Source organism: Natator depressus, chromosome 2 (genome assembly GCF_965152275.1).
Source record: "Natator depressus isolate rNatDep1 chromosome 2, rNatDep2.hap1, whole genome shotgun sequence".
Lineage (NCBI taxonomy): Eukaryota > Metazoa > Chordata > Testudines > Cheloniidae > Natator > Natator depressus.
In genome coordinates, this window is record NC_134235.1 from 65,476,765 (window position 1) to 65,494,654 (window position 17,890).

Here is a 17,890-nt window from a genome sequence, read left to right on the forward strand (position 1 = left end):
TTAAAAAAAACAACTATGTGCAATACAAATGTCCGTGGTAGTGGCAGCAAGTGTTTGTGGCTTGAGTCCCTGTAGTTTCCTTTCTGTAAAGAGCTTGATTACAAGTAATAATAAACTTGAATGGCTGGACCTATCCATGTGTTGAATATGGTTAAAAACAAAGTGTCAGAGCTATGGGTGTTGTGGATTTATGCTGTGTTGCAAGTGCAGGCAGCCACAAGGCTAACTTATATTGGATCTTATACTCATGAAGGATATTAGTTAAACTTGACCTTAATCACAAGCACTTCAGAAGTCAAAACACATATTTAAAATGATGTTGTCCATGCTGTTTCAATGTGGAGGTGGTGTCTAAAAGGCCAAAGGCAGAGTGCAATGATGCAATAATATAATCACAAATACTTAAAGAGAAAGCGTAGTAATTTGTTTCCATTTCTTTAAGAAATGTTCACTTGTATTAAGTTTAATAAACATTGAGTGATTTTATACACAGGCATATATGTACAATGAATGATACATTATATTTCTGTAATATGTAAAAATAAAGTCCATAAGAATTTAGTATTAAACTATTCATGTGCAGTTGTGACAGGGTCGGGCCGGATGGCTACAGAAGAGTAATAGAAGGTAGATATATTAGCCCCAGGTTAAGTAGGTCCCTTTTCCCTGGGTAAGGTAACAGGGAAGGTTCCAGAATAAAGACAGACAGGCTGATTAGAACACCTACAGCCAATCAAGAAGCTGCAAGAATCAATTAAGGCAGGCTAATCAGGGCACCTGGGTTTAAAAAGGAGCTCACTTCAGTTTGTGGTGCACGTGTAAGGAGCTGGGAGCAAGAGGCGCTAGGAGCTGAGAGTGAGAACGCATACTGTTGGAGGACTGAGGAGTACAAGCATTATCAGACACCAGGAGGAAGGTCCTATAGTGAGGATAAAGAAGGTGTTGGGAGGAGGCCATGGGGAAGTAGTCCAGGGAGTTGTAGCTGTCGCACAGTTGTTCCAGGAGGCACTCTAGACAGCTGCATTCCACAGGGCCCTGGGCTGGAACCTGGAGTAGAGGGCGGGCCCGGGTTCCCCCCAAACCTCCCAACTCCTGGTCAGACACAAGAGGAGTTGACCTGGACTGTGGGTTCATGAAAACGGCCAAACTGAGGGCTGCCGTGAAGCTCCAAGGCGAGCAAATCCACCAATGAGCGCAAGACCCACCAAGGTAGAGGAGGAACTTTGTCACACAGTATATACGTAGCTCCATCCTGGAGCACCCCCCAGCACACTAGGGGTGCACACACCACTTACCCCTCCTTCCTAAGTGGCCCTATGGTCTGAGTCTCAGCCTTTAGCTCATCCTTCCTGGACTATACACATTAAGGTGCAGTGCCTCCCTCTTAGGGTATGTCTACACTGCATCTGGAAGCGAGCCTCCCAGCCTGGGTCCATGGACTTGTGCTAGCAGAGCTTGCACTACCATGTCAAGGTGCAGCTTGAAAGCTTGAGCCACAACATCCAAACAACATCTACACAGCTATTTTTAACAAGCTAGTGCAAAAGTGGGCAAATTACGGCCCGCAGGCCTCATCCAGCCTGCGGGACCATCCTGCCCAGCCCCTGAGCTCCTGGCCGGGGAGGTTAGTCCCTGGCCCCTCCCCTGCTGTCCCCCCTCCCCCGCAGCCACACCACAGTGTGGGCAGTGTTCTTGGCAGCAGAGCTGTGCATTCCTGCAGGACAGCGCGGCAGCGTGTCTGGCTCCGGCCGGGCGGCGCGGCTGCCAGACATGCTGCTCTGAGCGGCATGGTAAGGGGGCCAGGGCCAGGGGGTTGGATATGAGGCAGGGGGTCCCGGGGGGCAGTCAGGGGACAGTGAGCAGGGGGAGGTTGGATGGGGCAGTGGTTTGGGGGGGGGCAGGGGATGAGGAATGGGGAGGCTGGAGGGGGGGTCCGAGGGGGGGGGTTAGGGTGGGGGTCCCTGGAGGGGGCAGTCAGGGGACAAGAAGTGGGGGGGGGTTGGATGGGTGGAGGGTTCTGAGGGGGGCAGTCAGGGAGCGGGAATTGGAAGGGGTCAGATAGGGGGTGGGGGCCAGGTTGTTTGGGGATGCACAGCCTTCCCTACCTGGCCCTCCATACAGTTTTGCACCCCGTTGTGGCCCTCAGGCCAAAAACTTTGCCCACCCCTGAGCTAGCGCAAGCTCTGAGAACACATCTGTGGACCTAGGGTGGGAGGTTCACTTCCAGGTGTAGTGTACACATAAGCCTAGTGTCCTCGTGAATGAATACACAGGTCTTATGATCTCTATTTAGAGGAATCAGATAGTAAAAAGAAACTATCCCTTTACTAAGGGAAAGGATGGGGTGATATTAAAAGAAGGGGTACAGACAGAAACCAGGGATAAAAGGGAAAAGCATGGAAATCAACACCATCAAAGAAGTCAAAAGAATAACTCCACAGCATTAATCAAATACTTCCCTCCTCACTTGACTACAGTCCCACAGAGTACAAAAGTCAAGAGGAGAAACACCATAGTCTCCCCTCAGGCATTAGCTGACCAGAGCTTTTCAGCTCACGAGAATGGTGTGATGTTCCCCTTTGCAAGGCAGAGAGGTTACCATTTGATGTGAAGCAAGCCCCTGGATGTTCAAATCCTGTTTGACCTACCAGACCAGAGTGGCAGGGTGAGATCTACCAGGCCAGGGTGGTTCTCTCCTGCATGTGGGAGACTCAGGGATTCTTCCCTCCTTTAAACCACTGAGAAGCTGCATCTCCTCAGGGTCTCTTCCCCAGAACACTGTGCTTACCTGCACTTAGTGAACATGTCTGAGAGATCCTAGCTATGTGCAGCGAGTAGTTGCACCAGTAATTGGTTGTCTTAGCATGTCAGGTATGTCCCTGACCCGATAAAGACATCTCTCTGGCCTAGCCCGCAGCAACAGTCAACATGTTTGTACACCAATGAGAGGAGCCTAGGTAACAAAATGGAGGAACTAGAGCTACTGGTGCAGGAAGTGAAACCAGATATTATAGGGATAACAGAAACATGGTGGAATAGTAGTCATGACTGGACTACAGGTATTGAAGGGTATGTGCTGTTTAGGAAAGACAGAAATAAAGGTAAAGGTGGTGGAGTAGCATTGTATATCAATGATGAGGTAGAATGTAAAGAAATAAGAAGCGATGGAATGGATAAGACAGAGTCTGCCTGGGCAAAAATCACATTCGGGAAGAAAACTACTAGAGCCTCCCCTATGATAGTGCTTGGGGTGTGCTATGGACCTCCGAGATCTAATTTGGATATGGATAGAGCCCTCTTTAATGCTTTTAATGAAGTAAATACTAATGGAAACTGTGTGATCATGGGAGACTTTAACTTCCCAGATATAGACTGGAGGACGACTGCTAGTAATAATAATAGGGCTCAGATTTTCCTAGATGCGATAGCTGATGGATTCCTTCATCAAGTAGTTGCTGAACTGACTAGAAGGGATGCCATTTTAGATTTGGTTTTGGTGAGTAGTGAGGACCTCATAGAAAAAATGGTTGTAGGGGACAACCTTGGTTCAAGTGATCATGAGCTAATTCAATTCAAACTGAATGGAAGGGCAAACAAAAATAAATCTGTGACTAGGGTTTTTGATTTCAAAAGGGCTGACTTTCAAAAATTAAGGAAATTAGTTAGGGAAGTGGATTGGACTGAAGAACTTATGGATCAAAAGGCAGAGGAGGCCTGGGATTACTTTAAGTCAAAGTTGCAGAAGCTATTGGAAGCCTGCATCCCAAGAAAGGGGAAAAAATTCATAGGCAGGAGTTGTAGACCAAGCTGGATGAGCAAGCATCTCAGAGAGGTGATTAAGAAAAAGCAGAAAGCATACAGGGAGTGGCAGATGGGAGGGCTCAGCAAGGAAAGCTACCTTATTGAAATCAGAACGTGTAGGGATAAAGTGAGACAGGCTAAAAGTCAAGTAGAGTTGGACCTTGCAAAAGGAATTAAAACCAATAGTAAAAAGTTCTATAACCATATAAATAAGAAGAAAACAAAGAAAGAAGAAGTGGGACCGCTAAACACTGAGGATGGAGTGGAGGTTAAGGATAATCTAGGCATGGCCCAATATCTAAACAAATACTTTGCCTCAGTCTTTAATAAGGCTAATGAGGATCTTAGGGATAATGGTAGCATGACAAATGGGAATGAGGACATGGAGGTAGATATTACCATATCTGAGGTAGAAGCGATACTCGAACAGCTTAATGGGACTAAATCAGGGGGAATTGGCTCATGAAATTGCAAGCCCATTAGCAAGAATTTGTGATGAATCTGTAAACTCAGGGTTGAACCGTATGATTGGAGAATTGCTAACATAGTTCCTATTTTTAAGAAAGGAAAAAAACGTGATCTGGGTAACTACAGGCCTGTTAGTTTGACATCTGTAGTATGCAAGGTCTTGGAAAAAATTTTGAAGGAGAAAGTAGTTAAGGACATTGAGGTCAATGGTAAATGGGACAAAATACAACATGGTTTTACAAAGGTATATCGTGCCAAACCAACCTGATCTCCTTCTTTGAGAAAGTAACAGATTTGTTAGACAAAGGAAACGCAGTGGATCTAATTTACCTAAATTTCAGTAAGGCGTCTGATAATGTGCCATATGGGAAATTATTAGTTAAATTGGAAAAGATGGGGATCAATATGAAAATTGAAAGGTGGATAAGGAATTGGTTAACAGGGAGACTACAGCGGGTCATACTGAAAGGTGAACTGTCAGGCTGGAGGGAGGTTACCAGTGGAGTTCTTCAGGGATCGGTTTTGGGACCAATCTTATTTAATCCTTTTATTACTGACCTTGGCACAAAAAGTGGGAGTGTGCTAATAAAGTTTGTGGATGATACAAAGCTGGGAGGTATTGCCAATTTAGAGAGAGACCGGGATATCATACAGGAAGATCTGGATGACCTTGTAAACTGGAGTAATAGTAATAGAATGAAATTTAATAGTGAGAAGTGTAAGGTCATGCATTTAGGGATTAATAACAAGAATTTTAGTTATAAGCTGGGGACGCATCAATTAGAAGTAACGGAGGAGGAGAAGGACCTTGGAGTATTGGTTGATCACAGGATGACTATGAGCCGCCAATGTGATATGGCAGTGAAAAAAGCTAATGCGGTCTTGGGATGCATTAGGCGAGGTATTTCCAGTAGAGATAAAGAGGTTTTAGTACCGTTATACAAGGCACTGGTGAGACCTCACCTGGAATACTGTGTGCAGTTCTGGTCTCCCATGTTTAAGAAGGATGAATTCAAACTGGAACAGATACAGAGAAGGGCTATTAGGTTGATCCGAGGAATGGAAAACCTGCCTTATGAAAGAAGACTCAATAAGCTTGGCTTGTTTAGCCTAACCAAAAGAAGGTTGAGGGGAGATATGATTGCTCTCTATAAATATATCAGAGGGATAAATACCAGAGAAGGAGAGGAATTATTTAAGCTCAGTACCAATGTGGACACAAGAACAAATGGATATAAACTGGTCATCGGGAAGTTTAGACTTGAAATTAGACGAAGGTTTCTAACCATCAGAGGAGTGAAGTTTTGGAATAGCCTTCCAAGGGAAGCAGTGGGGGCAAAAGACCTATCTGGCTTTAAGATTAAACTCGATAAGTTTATGGAGGAGATGGTATGATGGGATAACATGGTTTTGGTAATTAAATATTCATGGTAAATAGGCCCAATGGCCTGTGATGGGCTATTAGATGGGGTGAGATCCGAGTTACCCAGGAAAAAATTTTCTGTAGTATCTGGCTGATGAATCTTGCCCATATGCTCAGGGTTTAGCTGATCACCGTATTTGGGGTCGGGAAGGAATTTTCCTCCAGGGCAGACTGGAAGAGGCCCTGGAGGTTTTTCGCCTTCCTCTGTAGCATGGGGCACGGGTCACTTGCTGGAGGATTCTCTGCTCCTTGAAGTCTTTAAACCATGATTTGAGGACTTCAATAGCTCAGACATAGGTGAGAGGTTTATCGCAGGAGTGGGTGGGTGAGATTCTGTGGCCTGCATTGTACAGGAGGTCAGACTAGATGATCATAATGGTCCCTTCTGATCTTAATATCTATGAATCTATGAAACCCACGTTACACAAACCCTTCTAGTTTGGGGGTTCCTTCTTGTAGAGCATCTTGATAGGTAGCTCCCAGAGTTGCCAGGCAAATAGCGTATTGTGACATTTCTTCTAGCTGCAGTGTCTGTGGGAACTGCTTCACATAGAAAAAGAGGGAGGGAGTATAAATGTAAACATTTGGGTGTGCGCACAAGAACACTTCAGGAAGTGTGCCCATTTATCTATATACATTAAACTGTGTATATACAGTGCAGAACGGGGCACTGCAGCGGGGTGATCACCCCACTCTGGCCCTGAAGGGGTTAAAAGCAGCCCTGGAGAGGGCTGCAGCTGGGAAAAGCTGAGTGAATAGCTGACCACAGGTGTGGCCAGTTCAATCAGGGCCCAGCTGGCCCTTATAAGAGGGCTGAGGGCAGGAGCTGGGGGAGCTCTGGCCCTGGAGTGGGAAGGGCTAGCTGCCTGAGAGCAAGGTACCTGAAGTGGAGCAGTGCTGGGGAAGAGCAAATGGAGCTAACAACTCCATTAAGGCCCATTACTATTCAAAATAATCTTCCTATGTATTTTTAGCTCAAGCCTTTTTTAAAAACAAACAATTTGCTTCCAAGCACCATTGACAAGGAGCTGCTAGATGGTAGCTAGTGGGAGTGGAAGCAGGTTGTTGCGTCTCCTTAATCCAAGACATAAAATGACCCCCTCCCTCACCGCACGAGGACCGCACAAGAGTGCCACAAGTTAAAAGCATGAAAAAAACAAGTGGCAGAGAATTGCTGAGCTCAGCCCTAGTGCGAAATCTGTTAAAGAACTGCGTGCGCACGAGAGCCCATGACACTAACAGAAGGTAGCTGCACTCTTCCTCTACTCTATCCCTACACCTATGGCAAAACTGAATCTGCAAAGCTCCAAAGCTGTTTTTATTCCATATAAAAGAATCTGTCCTGACCAAATAAAACCATACAGGACTGTTGCAAGGACTAGTAAGATTAACTCCTTTCTGCACGAGGACAGTGACCCACAGAAAAGTAGGGTGTACGTTTTGCAGAGTCTCAGGCCCTGGTCATGCAAAGGGATACATGCACTTGACCATTCCAGCCTTGTGAAGTCCTATTGAAATCAACAGGACTCTGTGCGGCACTAAGGACCTGCTGAGAAAATCCCATTACAGGAACCGGGAGGACTTAAGTCCACAGTTTATATTTCAGAGGTCCTGGAAGGAGCCTTGGGGGTGGCAATCACAGCTAGTAATTATTTCTGAAATTGGGGCATGAAAAATTTCTATTACAACTATACGCAAAAAGTTGGATCAGCACTAACATCTACTGGAATTGGTAAAGCAGCATATCTATGATTCATTATTATTAATAAATAGTTTTTCAGTACAAAAATGTGATAGATCGTTTTAAAAAAAACAACAACGAACAAGGCACAATCCCTGGCCCAAGTAGTTTACAACGCAAAAGCTGATGTGACACAAGTGACAGTTGTGCACTCTCTTTTCCACCAAGTGTTCCATAAAAGAAGGTAATTTTTTGCTCTACTTGTCACTAGTGAGGCCTCAGCTGGAGTAGTGTCCTATTCTGGGTGCTACACGTCAGGAAAAACGTGGATAAATTGGAGAGTCGAGAGGGGAGAGAGAAAAAAATGATAAAAGGTTTAGAAAACCTGACCTATGAGGAAAGGTTAAAAAACTGAGCACATTTAGTTTTGAGAAGAGAATACGGCAGGGGGAACCTGATAATATAGTCTTCAAATATGTTAAGGGCTGTTTAAGGTAGTCATGTCTCTCTCCCCATCTGTCAGGGAGGGAGACCACGCCCCTTCACTATAATGCCTCTGGAGCAGGGGTAGGCAACCTATGGCACACGTGCCGAAGACTGCAAGCAAGCTGATTTTCAATGGCACTCACACTGCCTGGGTCGTGGCCACCGGTCCGGGGGGCTCTGCATTTTAATTTAAATTTAAATGAAGCTTCTTAAACATTTTAAAAACCTTATTTACTTTACATACAACAATAGTTTAGTTATATCTTATAGACTTATAGAAAGAGACCTTCTAAAAACATTAACATGTATTACTGGTACGCGAAACCTTAAATTAAAGTGAATAAATGAAGACTCGGCACACCACTTCTGAAAAGTTGCCGACCCCTGCTCTGGAGCAACCCAGTTCAGGGAGGAATTAGCCGACAGTTAGTAGGCCCAAACCTGCAGTCCAGGCCGGGCAGCAATTGAGTCTGTGCGCCCCAGCGCTCAGCCAGGGCGGGGAAGCTAACAGTTAAGGGCTCTGGCCTGCACTCAGGCAGAGCAGCAATGAGTCTATAGGCCTGGGGCCCTCAATCAGGGTGGGCAGCTAATGGCTCTGGCCTGCAGGAGATCAACTCTCTGGCGGGGCAGACAGCAAAACTGTCTGGTGTCCTAGCTCGAGTGGACGACAGACCAATGCAGGCCTCTTGGTCTAAAGGTGGAGAGGCTGCCATCCCCAGGGGTGGAGTGACAGGGGTAGGGGGACACAAGCCCACCTGACTCCACTGTGTCCGAACCCAGGGCCCTAGGAGTGGTCTGCCACCGGTCAGCAGTGAATCTGGCCACAACATGCAACAGTCAGTAATGCAGCCAAACCCTATTCAGCTTCCCTGGGCTCCTTCCTACACTCCCATTCAGGGGGTGCCTGGGTTCATCGCTGGGATAAACAGCTAGTGGCAGCCCCAACAGCTGCTCGGTGCCTCCCAGTGCCTAGTAGCTCCAGCAGTCCTTCCAGGTCTCTGGCATGTAGCGGCCTCTGTCAGGCCCGAGGTCTAGCAGCAGGGAGGGGGAAATGTCCTGCTCCTCCAGCAGCTCTCCTCTAAGTGAGCTGGAGGGCCTGCCTTTTATATTTCCGGGCCCTGTCCTGCCCCCTGTTTCCGGTGGGGTGGTCACGGGTCTCTCTGTCAGGGAGGGCGGCCATGCCTCCTTGCTACAGGCTGTTATAAAGAGGATTGTTCTCCAAGCCCATTGAAAGTAGGACAAGATGTAATGATCTTAATCTGTAGCAAGGGAGACTTAGGTTAGATATTAGGAAAAGCTTTCTAATAGTTAAGCACTGGAATAGGCTTTCAAGGGATGCTGCGGAATCCTCATCATTGGAGGTTTTAAAGAACAGGTTGGACAAACCTGTCAGGGATGGTCTAGGTTTACTTGGTCCTGCCTCAGTACAGGGGACTGGATACAATGACTTCAAGGTCTCTTCCAGTCCAACATTTCTATATCTCTTTTTACATATGCACAAACCAGGTTGCTCAGATACTACATTGATGTGGGCCATTTTAAATGCATAGATGGTATGGGTTGAATTCCCCTACCCCATTCTACTAGTGTCTACATTTTTTTAATTTTTCAAAAATCCACTCTATTCACACTAATTCCACCTCATTCATCCTGGTTCTCCATTTGAACAGCAACCTCCAGCATCATTTCTAGAGTTCTGTATCCCTCTCCCCCCTGCAGGTCACCACGGTAGCTGATAGAGTTTGTCAGCAAGAATCCAGGCCAGGCAGAGAGCAAAGGTGAGCAGCATCCATCATCCTTCTCTGCCCTTGCTAGGGTTCTGACTCCATGCCTGACAGGGTGACAGTGCCAAGGCTTCTCCCTCATGTGGTCCCTGCTAGGAGAATTCTAGACCCAGTCCCCACCCCATTCCTCTTATCACCTTCCTTGCTTTCTCCCTTCCTGCTTACACAGCAACAGCACCGGTTCCACACAATAAAGATGTGGGTGTAGCTGCAGAGACCAGAAGTCTACCTACATTTTTGAAGGTGCGCTTGGGAGTGCAGGGAACTGCAAGCTGCAGCCAACACCAGTCTCTGGTTGCTGTTGTGTTACGCTGGTTGAAAAATTTCCACTGAAATAGCAGAAAATTGAGAGTTTCCAACTAAAAAATGGGGTTTTCTTGTGTGAGAATTGTCTACTTCCTGTGAAAAAATTCAGTTTTTGCATTGAATAAACGAATGCCCCAAGCCCCAAATATTTCAAATCGGAAAGACTGCCATGGTACCTCATGGGAGATCTAGTTTGGGTGTCTCAAGCGCCCTTTCTCTCAGTAGCCTAGTTCCCCCACCAAACTAAATCTCCCAAGGTGTACATTGGCCAGAGAAGCTCGCATGAAACAACTCCTCCATTCCACAAAAAGGGAGACCATGATGCATCAAAAAAGATGTAGTCTGATCAGGGAGCCTGATCTAGAAAGGAGAATGGGAACTATGAGGCTCTGTGGCATCATTTCCAAACTGAAATATTTGAGTTTTCAACCAAAATACTTTGGTTTTTGAATTTCCACCCCCCTTCCCCCCAAAAAAACCCCCCACAAAAACAAGCCAAGAATTTCCATAGAAATTGTAAAGGAAAATGAAAATGTTTTCATTTCTATTGAAGTTTCATGCTGAATGAAACCCTAATTGTTTGACCATGTTATGGTTATATAAAGATAATTTAGATGGTAAATATAAGCTGTCTGTGCTTTACTGAGGAAAGCACAGATACAGTCTGAATATTGCCAGAGAGGTGGGCAACATCAGAGTGCTAAGATGGGGACCACAGCAACAAGAGCACCACATGAGGGCCTGGAACTGCTTGAGGGCCTGGGCAGCTTTCTCCATAGGACCTAGGAACTCAAACATAGGAGCCAGCACCCTAGAATCAGTATTACCAGTTTGTCTGGGAGCATTGGAGAGGATTCCCTATGGTTGTCCAGATGGTTGAAACAGCTCTAAGCTGTGTAGTTGAAGCCACAGAACCTGAAACAGAAAGGGAAGGTGGAGGCCTTTAACACCACTCAGCTGTAGGACTTCCCCCCAATCCTTTAAATAGTTATGTTCTTCCAGTTCACAGCAGTTCAAGGGACTGGAGGCCCAGGACATCCACCCTGCCAGGGGATGGGAAGAAGGCCTCCAGCTTCTGCTCACCTTCAATCCCTCTCAAGACATTTCTGCCTTATTTATCTTTTGTGTAGCACTTTGCAGGGAGAACTGTACTAATTAAAGCCCTGAAGAAAGCCAGGTTACTAAAGTGCCCCAACAGCTTGAAGGGTTTGGGTATGGGAAAAGGTAAATTCATCTCTACCGAACACATTACAGATTTAAGACACCCATTGTTTGGGTTTTGTGGCACAAGTGCAACTGAAAGTTGATGCTCTTATACGGGGTGAGAGAGGACACAAAGTTTATTCTGTAAAGGCACAAGGCTGTCTGTAGACCTCTTAAACTGACTTTTTATGATTTACTCTATTACACTCAATTTGAAATATAATGTATGTATATACATAATAGGTGTTTGTGCATTATTAAATTCTGGGGACTTATACAAATCTGTCAAACTGTGCTTCATCCACTATCAGAGCAGTCACACCATTTTAGTCTTCAGTTTAGTTTCAGATAATAGCAACATCTCCACTATATGTACATGAGAGATTGATACAAATATTGCTGTGATTATTGAGAGTTAATCTTACTTTGCTGATATACGTTTGCATTTCGGGTACTGTATACCTACAGCTTTGGCAAATGCACAATCTTCCTCAATACCCTCTATCACCAACCCCCCCCAAAACTTACTGTTGACATGTGACAGCTGTTTGAGACTACATACAAAGCTTGGTTTGCTGGTAGACTAATCCAAAACATCATTGGTCATAAATCTACTTAGAAGAAATGTCTTCATTCTCCACTTGAGATAACATAATTGATATAACCTTGTAAAGGACTCTTTACAACTATCATATGAAAATTTATGCCTCAATACTCTACAAGGATTTTAATGTTATTTCTCTCTCTTTAGGGCCACAAGACAAAAGAAAGTGACAGGTTTCAGAGTGGTAGCCATGTTAGTCTGTATCAGCAAAAACAACGAGGAGTCCTTGTGGCACCTTAGAGACTAACAAATTTATTTGGGAATAAGCTTTCATGGACTAAAACCCACTTCATCAGATGCATGGAGTGGAAAATACAGTAGGCAGGTATAAATACACAGTACATGAAAAGATGGGAGTTGCCTTACCAAGTTGGGGGTCAGTGTTAATAAGACAATTCAATCAAGGTGGAAGTGGGCTATTCTCAACAGTAGAATACTTTGTAGTAGTGATGAGGCCAATGTAATCAGGGTGGCCCATTTCAAACAGTTGACAAGAAGGTGTGAGTAACAGTAGGGGAAAATTAGTTTGGGGAAATTAGTTTTTGTAGTGACCCATCCACTCCCAGTCTTTATTCAGGCCTAATTTGATGGTGTCCAGTTTGCAAATTAATTCCAGTTCTGCAGTTTCTCGTTGAAGTCTGTTTTTAAAGTTTTTTTTGTTGAAGAATTGCCACTTTAAAGTCTGTTATTGAGTGTCCAGGGAGACTGAAGTGTTCTCCGACTGGTTTTTGAATGTTATAATTCTTGATCTCTGATTTGTGTCCATTTATTCTTTTGTGTAGAGACTGTCCGGTTTGGGCAATGTACATGGCAGAGGGGCATTGCTGGCACATGATGACATATCACATTGGTAGATGTGCAGGTGAACGAGCCCCTGACAGTGTGGCTGAGATACTTTTCTATTTCCAAGTGCATTTAAAAGGAAGCTTACCTTGATAAGATTTTAGAACATTCTAGCTCTGAGTCCTTTATAGGTACAATTTGGGTACATGGATATTCCTTAACAGGATTCTTAAGAAACAGTTTTCTCCGGTAACACGAGCTCACTGCAGCCATCAAATTGAATCATGATCTTCAGTAAGACCAGTAATTTTCTTTTGACTTCCAGTTAGCAGCTTAATTCCAACCAGTTCACAAAGAATCCAATGGTTTATGTGAAACATGACAATGATCTTCATTTGAACTCCCTCTCCACAGGGCTAAAGAAGATGATCCTCTCTTTCCTCAGTCCCTGATATATCCTCAGAAAAGTCACCTTTGTTCCCCCACTACCTCTGCCTTCCATTATTATTTGTGCAAACTTCAACTGACTTCTGTAGTTGAGATCAAACAAATTAGTGGTCAGATAATTTCATTATTCATCGTCCTGTTATTACTACATATATGTGACAGTACAAGAAGATTACTACAGTGATAATTACAACTTATATAGTATCCTGGCATGAGGAATCCAATCGTGGCATGGAACTGGCATAGCTAGCTCTATGCCACAACTCATCTACTAAAATAAGAGTAAGAAAAGTATCAGGGGAGGAAAAGATGTGGCCTGCTGTCTGATAAATAGAGCTGCTCGGAAAATTTCTGTCAATGTTTAAACAGAAAATGGTTCTGCAAAAAAGTCAAAATTTTCCATGGGAAAATATCAATTTTGCAAAAAAAAAAAATAATAATGTGCCATTGGTTAAGTTGAAATGAAATATTTAGTTTCCAAATTATTTCATTTTGGGTCAGTCAACTCAAATGAAACATTACGGGTCAGACCAGTTTGATATTAATATGCCTCCACTTAAGTTGCTGTGAAACCTGGAATAGAAACTGGAATTCAGGTGCCTTACACCCTTGTTGTTCTCCCTTATGGGTCAGACTTGTAGCCAGACTTCATCTCCCATGATGCACCACAGTCTCCGCTCTGACTGAGCTGCTACCGTGCAGCACAGTAACCCCACAATCATGATGCACTATGGAAGGTGCAGTCTGGCTGGGAAGCTTGGCCCATAGGAGGACATCAGGAACCCAAACCACAACTCCCATGAAGTAATATGGCAGCTCACGTGGATGCATTGTTAACATTGAACCGACCTGCAACAAAATTTTCAGATTCAGGAATGTTGAAACATTTCATTTTGCCCAAAAAGGTCCAAGTGAAAGTGTGGAAACTTTTCATTTCCATCCTGAAATTTTTCAGAACTTCTTGTTTTGATATTTTGTCATTATTCAGAATAAAAAGTAGTAAATAAATACCAGGATTTCCCATGGGACAGAAATTCTGATTTTTGATCAGTTCTGCTGAAAAAAACCCAGATGCACCTTGGTCTCAGAGCCGCTCTAAATTATGCTGAGCCAAATTGAAGTATATATCCCCTTAACAGCCATAGGCACTGGGATAGTGCAGAAGTAGAAAAAAGACACCTTTCACTTCAACCCCTTCCCCATTCAGCAGCACTGAGTGGAAGTCTGGTGCAGCTGACAGTCTGGGCGTATATGTTTAGAACTGGGCAAAATATTCATCAATTTTTCTCCCAATTAATATTTGCTTATATTATTGTTTGAAAAATTCTGCAAAATTGGATGAATTCTGGGGAAAAAAAGTTTTTTTCCTCCATCAGAGCTTCAAATAACAGATGTTTCACAATTTAGATTTTTTTAAATTATTTTTGCATGCAATGGGCCACTGGACTAATTTTTCACCAAAAATGCTCATTTTTTTGACCATCTCTGTTCTGAGTTCTAGTCTCACGTCTGCCAATGGCTGGCTAAATATTTTGCACTTACTAGATACAACACTTTCCAAACATGATGTAATTAGGCATATATGTATCCTCATTTATAGAAACACTTGTGGAAACAAAAGTATAGAGAGGTTAAGTGACATATCCTCTGTCATACCTTGGTCTCCTTACTGCCAGCCTTGTGCTTAGGTGACAATGTCTCCCCAGGCAAGATGCTTAACTCTTCTATGTCTCAGTTTTAACCAGCCTGTTACATGGCAACCACTACAAAGACCATTTCAGTCATCAGATTAACTTTGATTAGAGTTCAGAATAACTGGATTTAGTCATTTGTGGGTTTCTGGAAATAGGATTGCTATAAAATAATAATTGCACAGAATTAGGTAAATTGGCCTGACTTGACCTAGATGCAACATGTACTAGGTTGTCACCAGTAAACACATTATCACAAACCGATTACAACAACAAAGCCAGTAGGGTCTAATTATGCCCCTTATTGAATTATTTTAACTTACTTTTTCCTCTGAAAGATGCCGGCACAACGGGAAAAGCATGTCCTTTTCACCAAAACTTTGATACCGTTGTCCTCATGTGCTTAAGTTTCCAGAGACCTGATCACATGCTCGATAAATGTGTATGCACATACACACATACTATTTTCAGAGTAACAACCGTGTTAGTCTGTATTCGCAAAAAGAAAAGGAGTACTTGTGGCACCTTAGAGACTAACCAATTTATTTGAGCATGAGCTTTCGTGAGCTACAGCTCACTTCATCGGATGCATACTGTGGAAATTGCAGAAGACATTATTATATACACAGACACCATGAAACAATACCTCCTCCCACCCCACTCTCCTGCTGGTAATAGCTTATCTAAAGTGATCATCAAGATGGGCCATTTCAAGCACAAATCCAGGTTTTCTCACCCTCCGCCCCCCCACAGACAAACTCACTCTCTTGCTGGTAATAGCCCATCCAAAGTGACCACTCTCTTCACAATGTCTATGATAATCAAGGTGGGCCATTTCCTGCAGAAATCCAGGTTCTCTCACCCCCTCACCTCCCTCCAAAAGCCACACACACAAACTCACTCTCCTGCTGGTAATAGCCTATCCAAAGTGACCACTCTCCTTACAACGTGCATGAAAATCAAGGTGGGCCATTTCCAGCACAAATACAGGTTTTCTCACCCCCCCACCCCCATACACACACAAACTCACTCTCTTCTGTATCTGTACAAGTTTTTTCATGCAGTTGATATTCTGTATCTGTACAAGTTTTTTCATGCAGTTGATATTCTGTATCTGTACAAGTTTTTTCATCCAGCAGGAGAGTGAGTTTGTGTGTGTGGCTTTTGGAGGGAGGTGAGGGGGTGAGAGAACCTGGATTTCTGCAGGAAATGGCCCACCTTGATTATCATAGACATTGTGAAGAGAGTGGTCACTTTGGATGGGCTATTACCAGCAAGAGAGTGAGTTTGTCTGTGGGGGGGCGGAGGGTGAGAAAACCTGGATTTGTGCTTGAAATGGCCCATCTTGATGATCACTTTAGATAAGCTATTACCAGCAGGAGAGTGGGGTGGGAGGAGGTATTGTTTCATGGTGTCTGTGTATATAATAATGTCTTCTGCAATTTCCACAGTATGCATCCGATGAAGTGAGCTGTAGCTCACGAAAGCTCATGCTCAAATAAATTGGTTAGTCTCTAAGGTGCCACAAGTACTCCTTTTCTTTTTACACATACTATTGAACTTCTGTATGGCATGTAATACTGCACATGGATCGGAAAGGTAACAATCTCTGTACAGTTCAGATGCTACATTAAAAAAATGTCTAATGAAAACAATAGAGTAAGAATGACATTAGAAAGGGTTGTGGTTTAAAGGCTGAAACCTCAAACCATTTATCCAGTGAAGATTCCTGTTACCTGATTGACTGTTGTGGTCGAATTTTTGCTTTCCACTGCCTGAGGGGAAGGAGAAGAACCCATTGCAACTGTTCTTTCTAAGTTTTCCAGGACTAGCCGCAGGTAATAGGCAGCTGAGTCACGTGTTTCTTGAGAGAACAACCTGAATGGTGCTTGAAGAAAAAAAGAAAGTTACTTCAGAGGTTTTTACTTTTAAAGCTTCCACCTGTAACAAACTACTGCATTGTAGCCCTTGATTCGGCTGATGTCCAGTGTAACTAGAAATGGGCCAATTTTGGAACATGGAACCACTTTAATTTTGTGGGGTTTAGATTCACAATCGCAGATGTTATCCTACCTCCACAATTTTGGTTCTGAATAGGTTCCAAAACTGCAAGAGGTCTTGTTTCCTGCTTCCAGGTTGGATGTGGCCAGAATCACGCAAATTATTCTTGCGCAATTACAACCCCAAATGGTAGGAATCTCATGTGAACAACAGAACTGGGAAGTCCCTGCCATTGTGGTCTGGAATCCTGCAAGAAATGTTTGAGAGACTTCAGCTATATTGATTTTAAGCCTGAGCCTGCATCTTAACCCTGGTTGGACCTTGAACCTCAAAGCCAAATCTTAGCCCCAAACTAATTCCAGTCCAAAGCCCACCTTCTTAGCCCACCTCTGATCCCTTTCCTCTCTCACCCACCACCAAAATTCAAATTCACCTCTAGAATAGGAAATATCCAAAGCTTGCAGTATAGCCTTTTGTTAAAATGTATGTTTGATTAATTGCTGTTGAAGCCTCAGTAAACAGATCTTATAATGCTCACCCTGGGGTTTACAAACACACACACAATTTCTAGCTGACCCTAGTGAAGTCCAAAAGCTTCATTTGGCTCCAGCAAAGATGCAGTACCTGCCAACTAGCTGCTAACACCCCCTATTTTAGGATGCATGATAAGTATATGATAGTATGATTGACAGTAGAAGATTCCATCTTGTAACTGAGCATAATAAGTTTAACTAGGGTCTGAAGCATTCATTTAAAGAACTAAGCTATAAAATTCAGCATAGCTTCTGAAGCCCTGAAAAAGCATATTCCAGTTTCCATGCTTTTCAAACCTTAGTAACTGGTATATTGAATGTACAGAATTTTCCAGGTCTACCTCTCTTCATTCCAGGCTTTAAAATGGAATGAAACATGAGAAGAACATTTAGGGCCAGGTCTTTGGGTATGGTGCAACACCTTTGCACCAAACTGCTGGTGGACTTTGCAGACACTATCTACCTGGTCTAGTGAAGATCACATATACTGGCGTAGAACTGATGAAATAGCCTTAGTGGCAATGATGGATGATCTCCTCCTGTCTATGGACAGAGGACAAACATCCACTATCATCTCCCTGGCGTCTGCTGCACCATTCAACACTGTTGATCATTCTGTCTCACCTAGGAGAGGCGACAGGGGTCCAGGGTAATGCACTAAAATGGTTTGGAGGGATTC

At 43.8% G+C, this 17,890-nt stretch overlaps 1 protein-coding gene across 1 annotated transcript in view; it reads right to left on the reverse strand.

Annotated features, from left to right (window-relative positions):
* Positions 1-17,890, reverse strand: part of LOC141981408 (uncharacterized) — a 99,212-nt gene that overhangs the window by 26,375 nt on the left and 54,947 nt on the right. Inside the window, exon 3 of the mRNA XM_074943081.1 lies at positions 16,414-16,565. Coding sequence (XP_074799182.1) covers positions 16,414-16,565 — 152 coding nt within the window. The remainder of the gene's footprint in view (positions 1-16,413; positions 16,566-17,890) is intronic.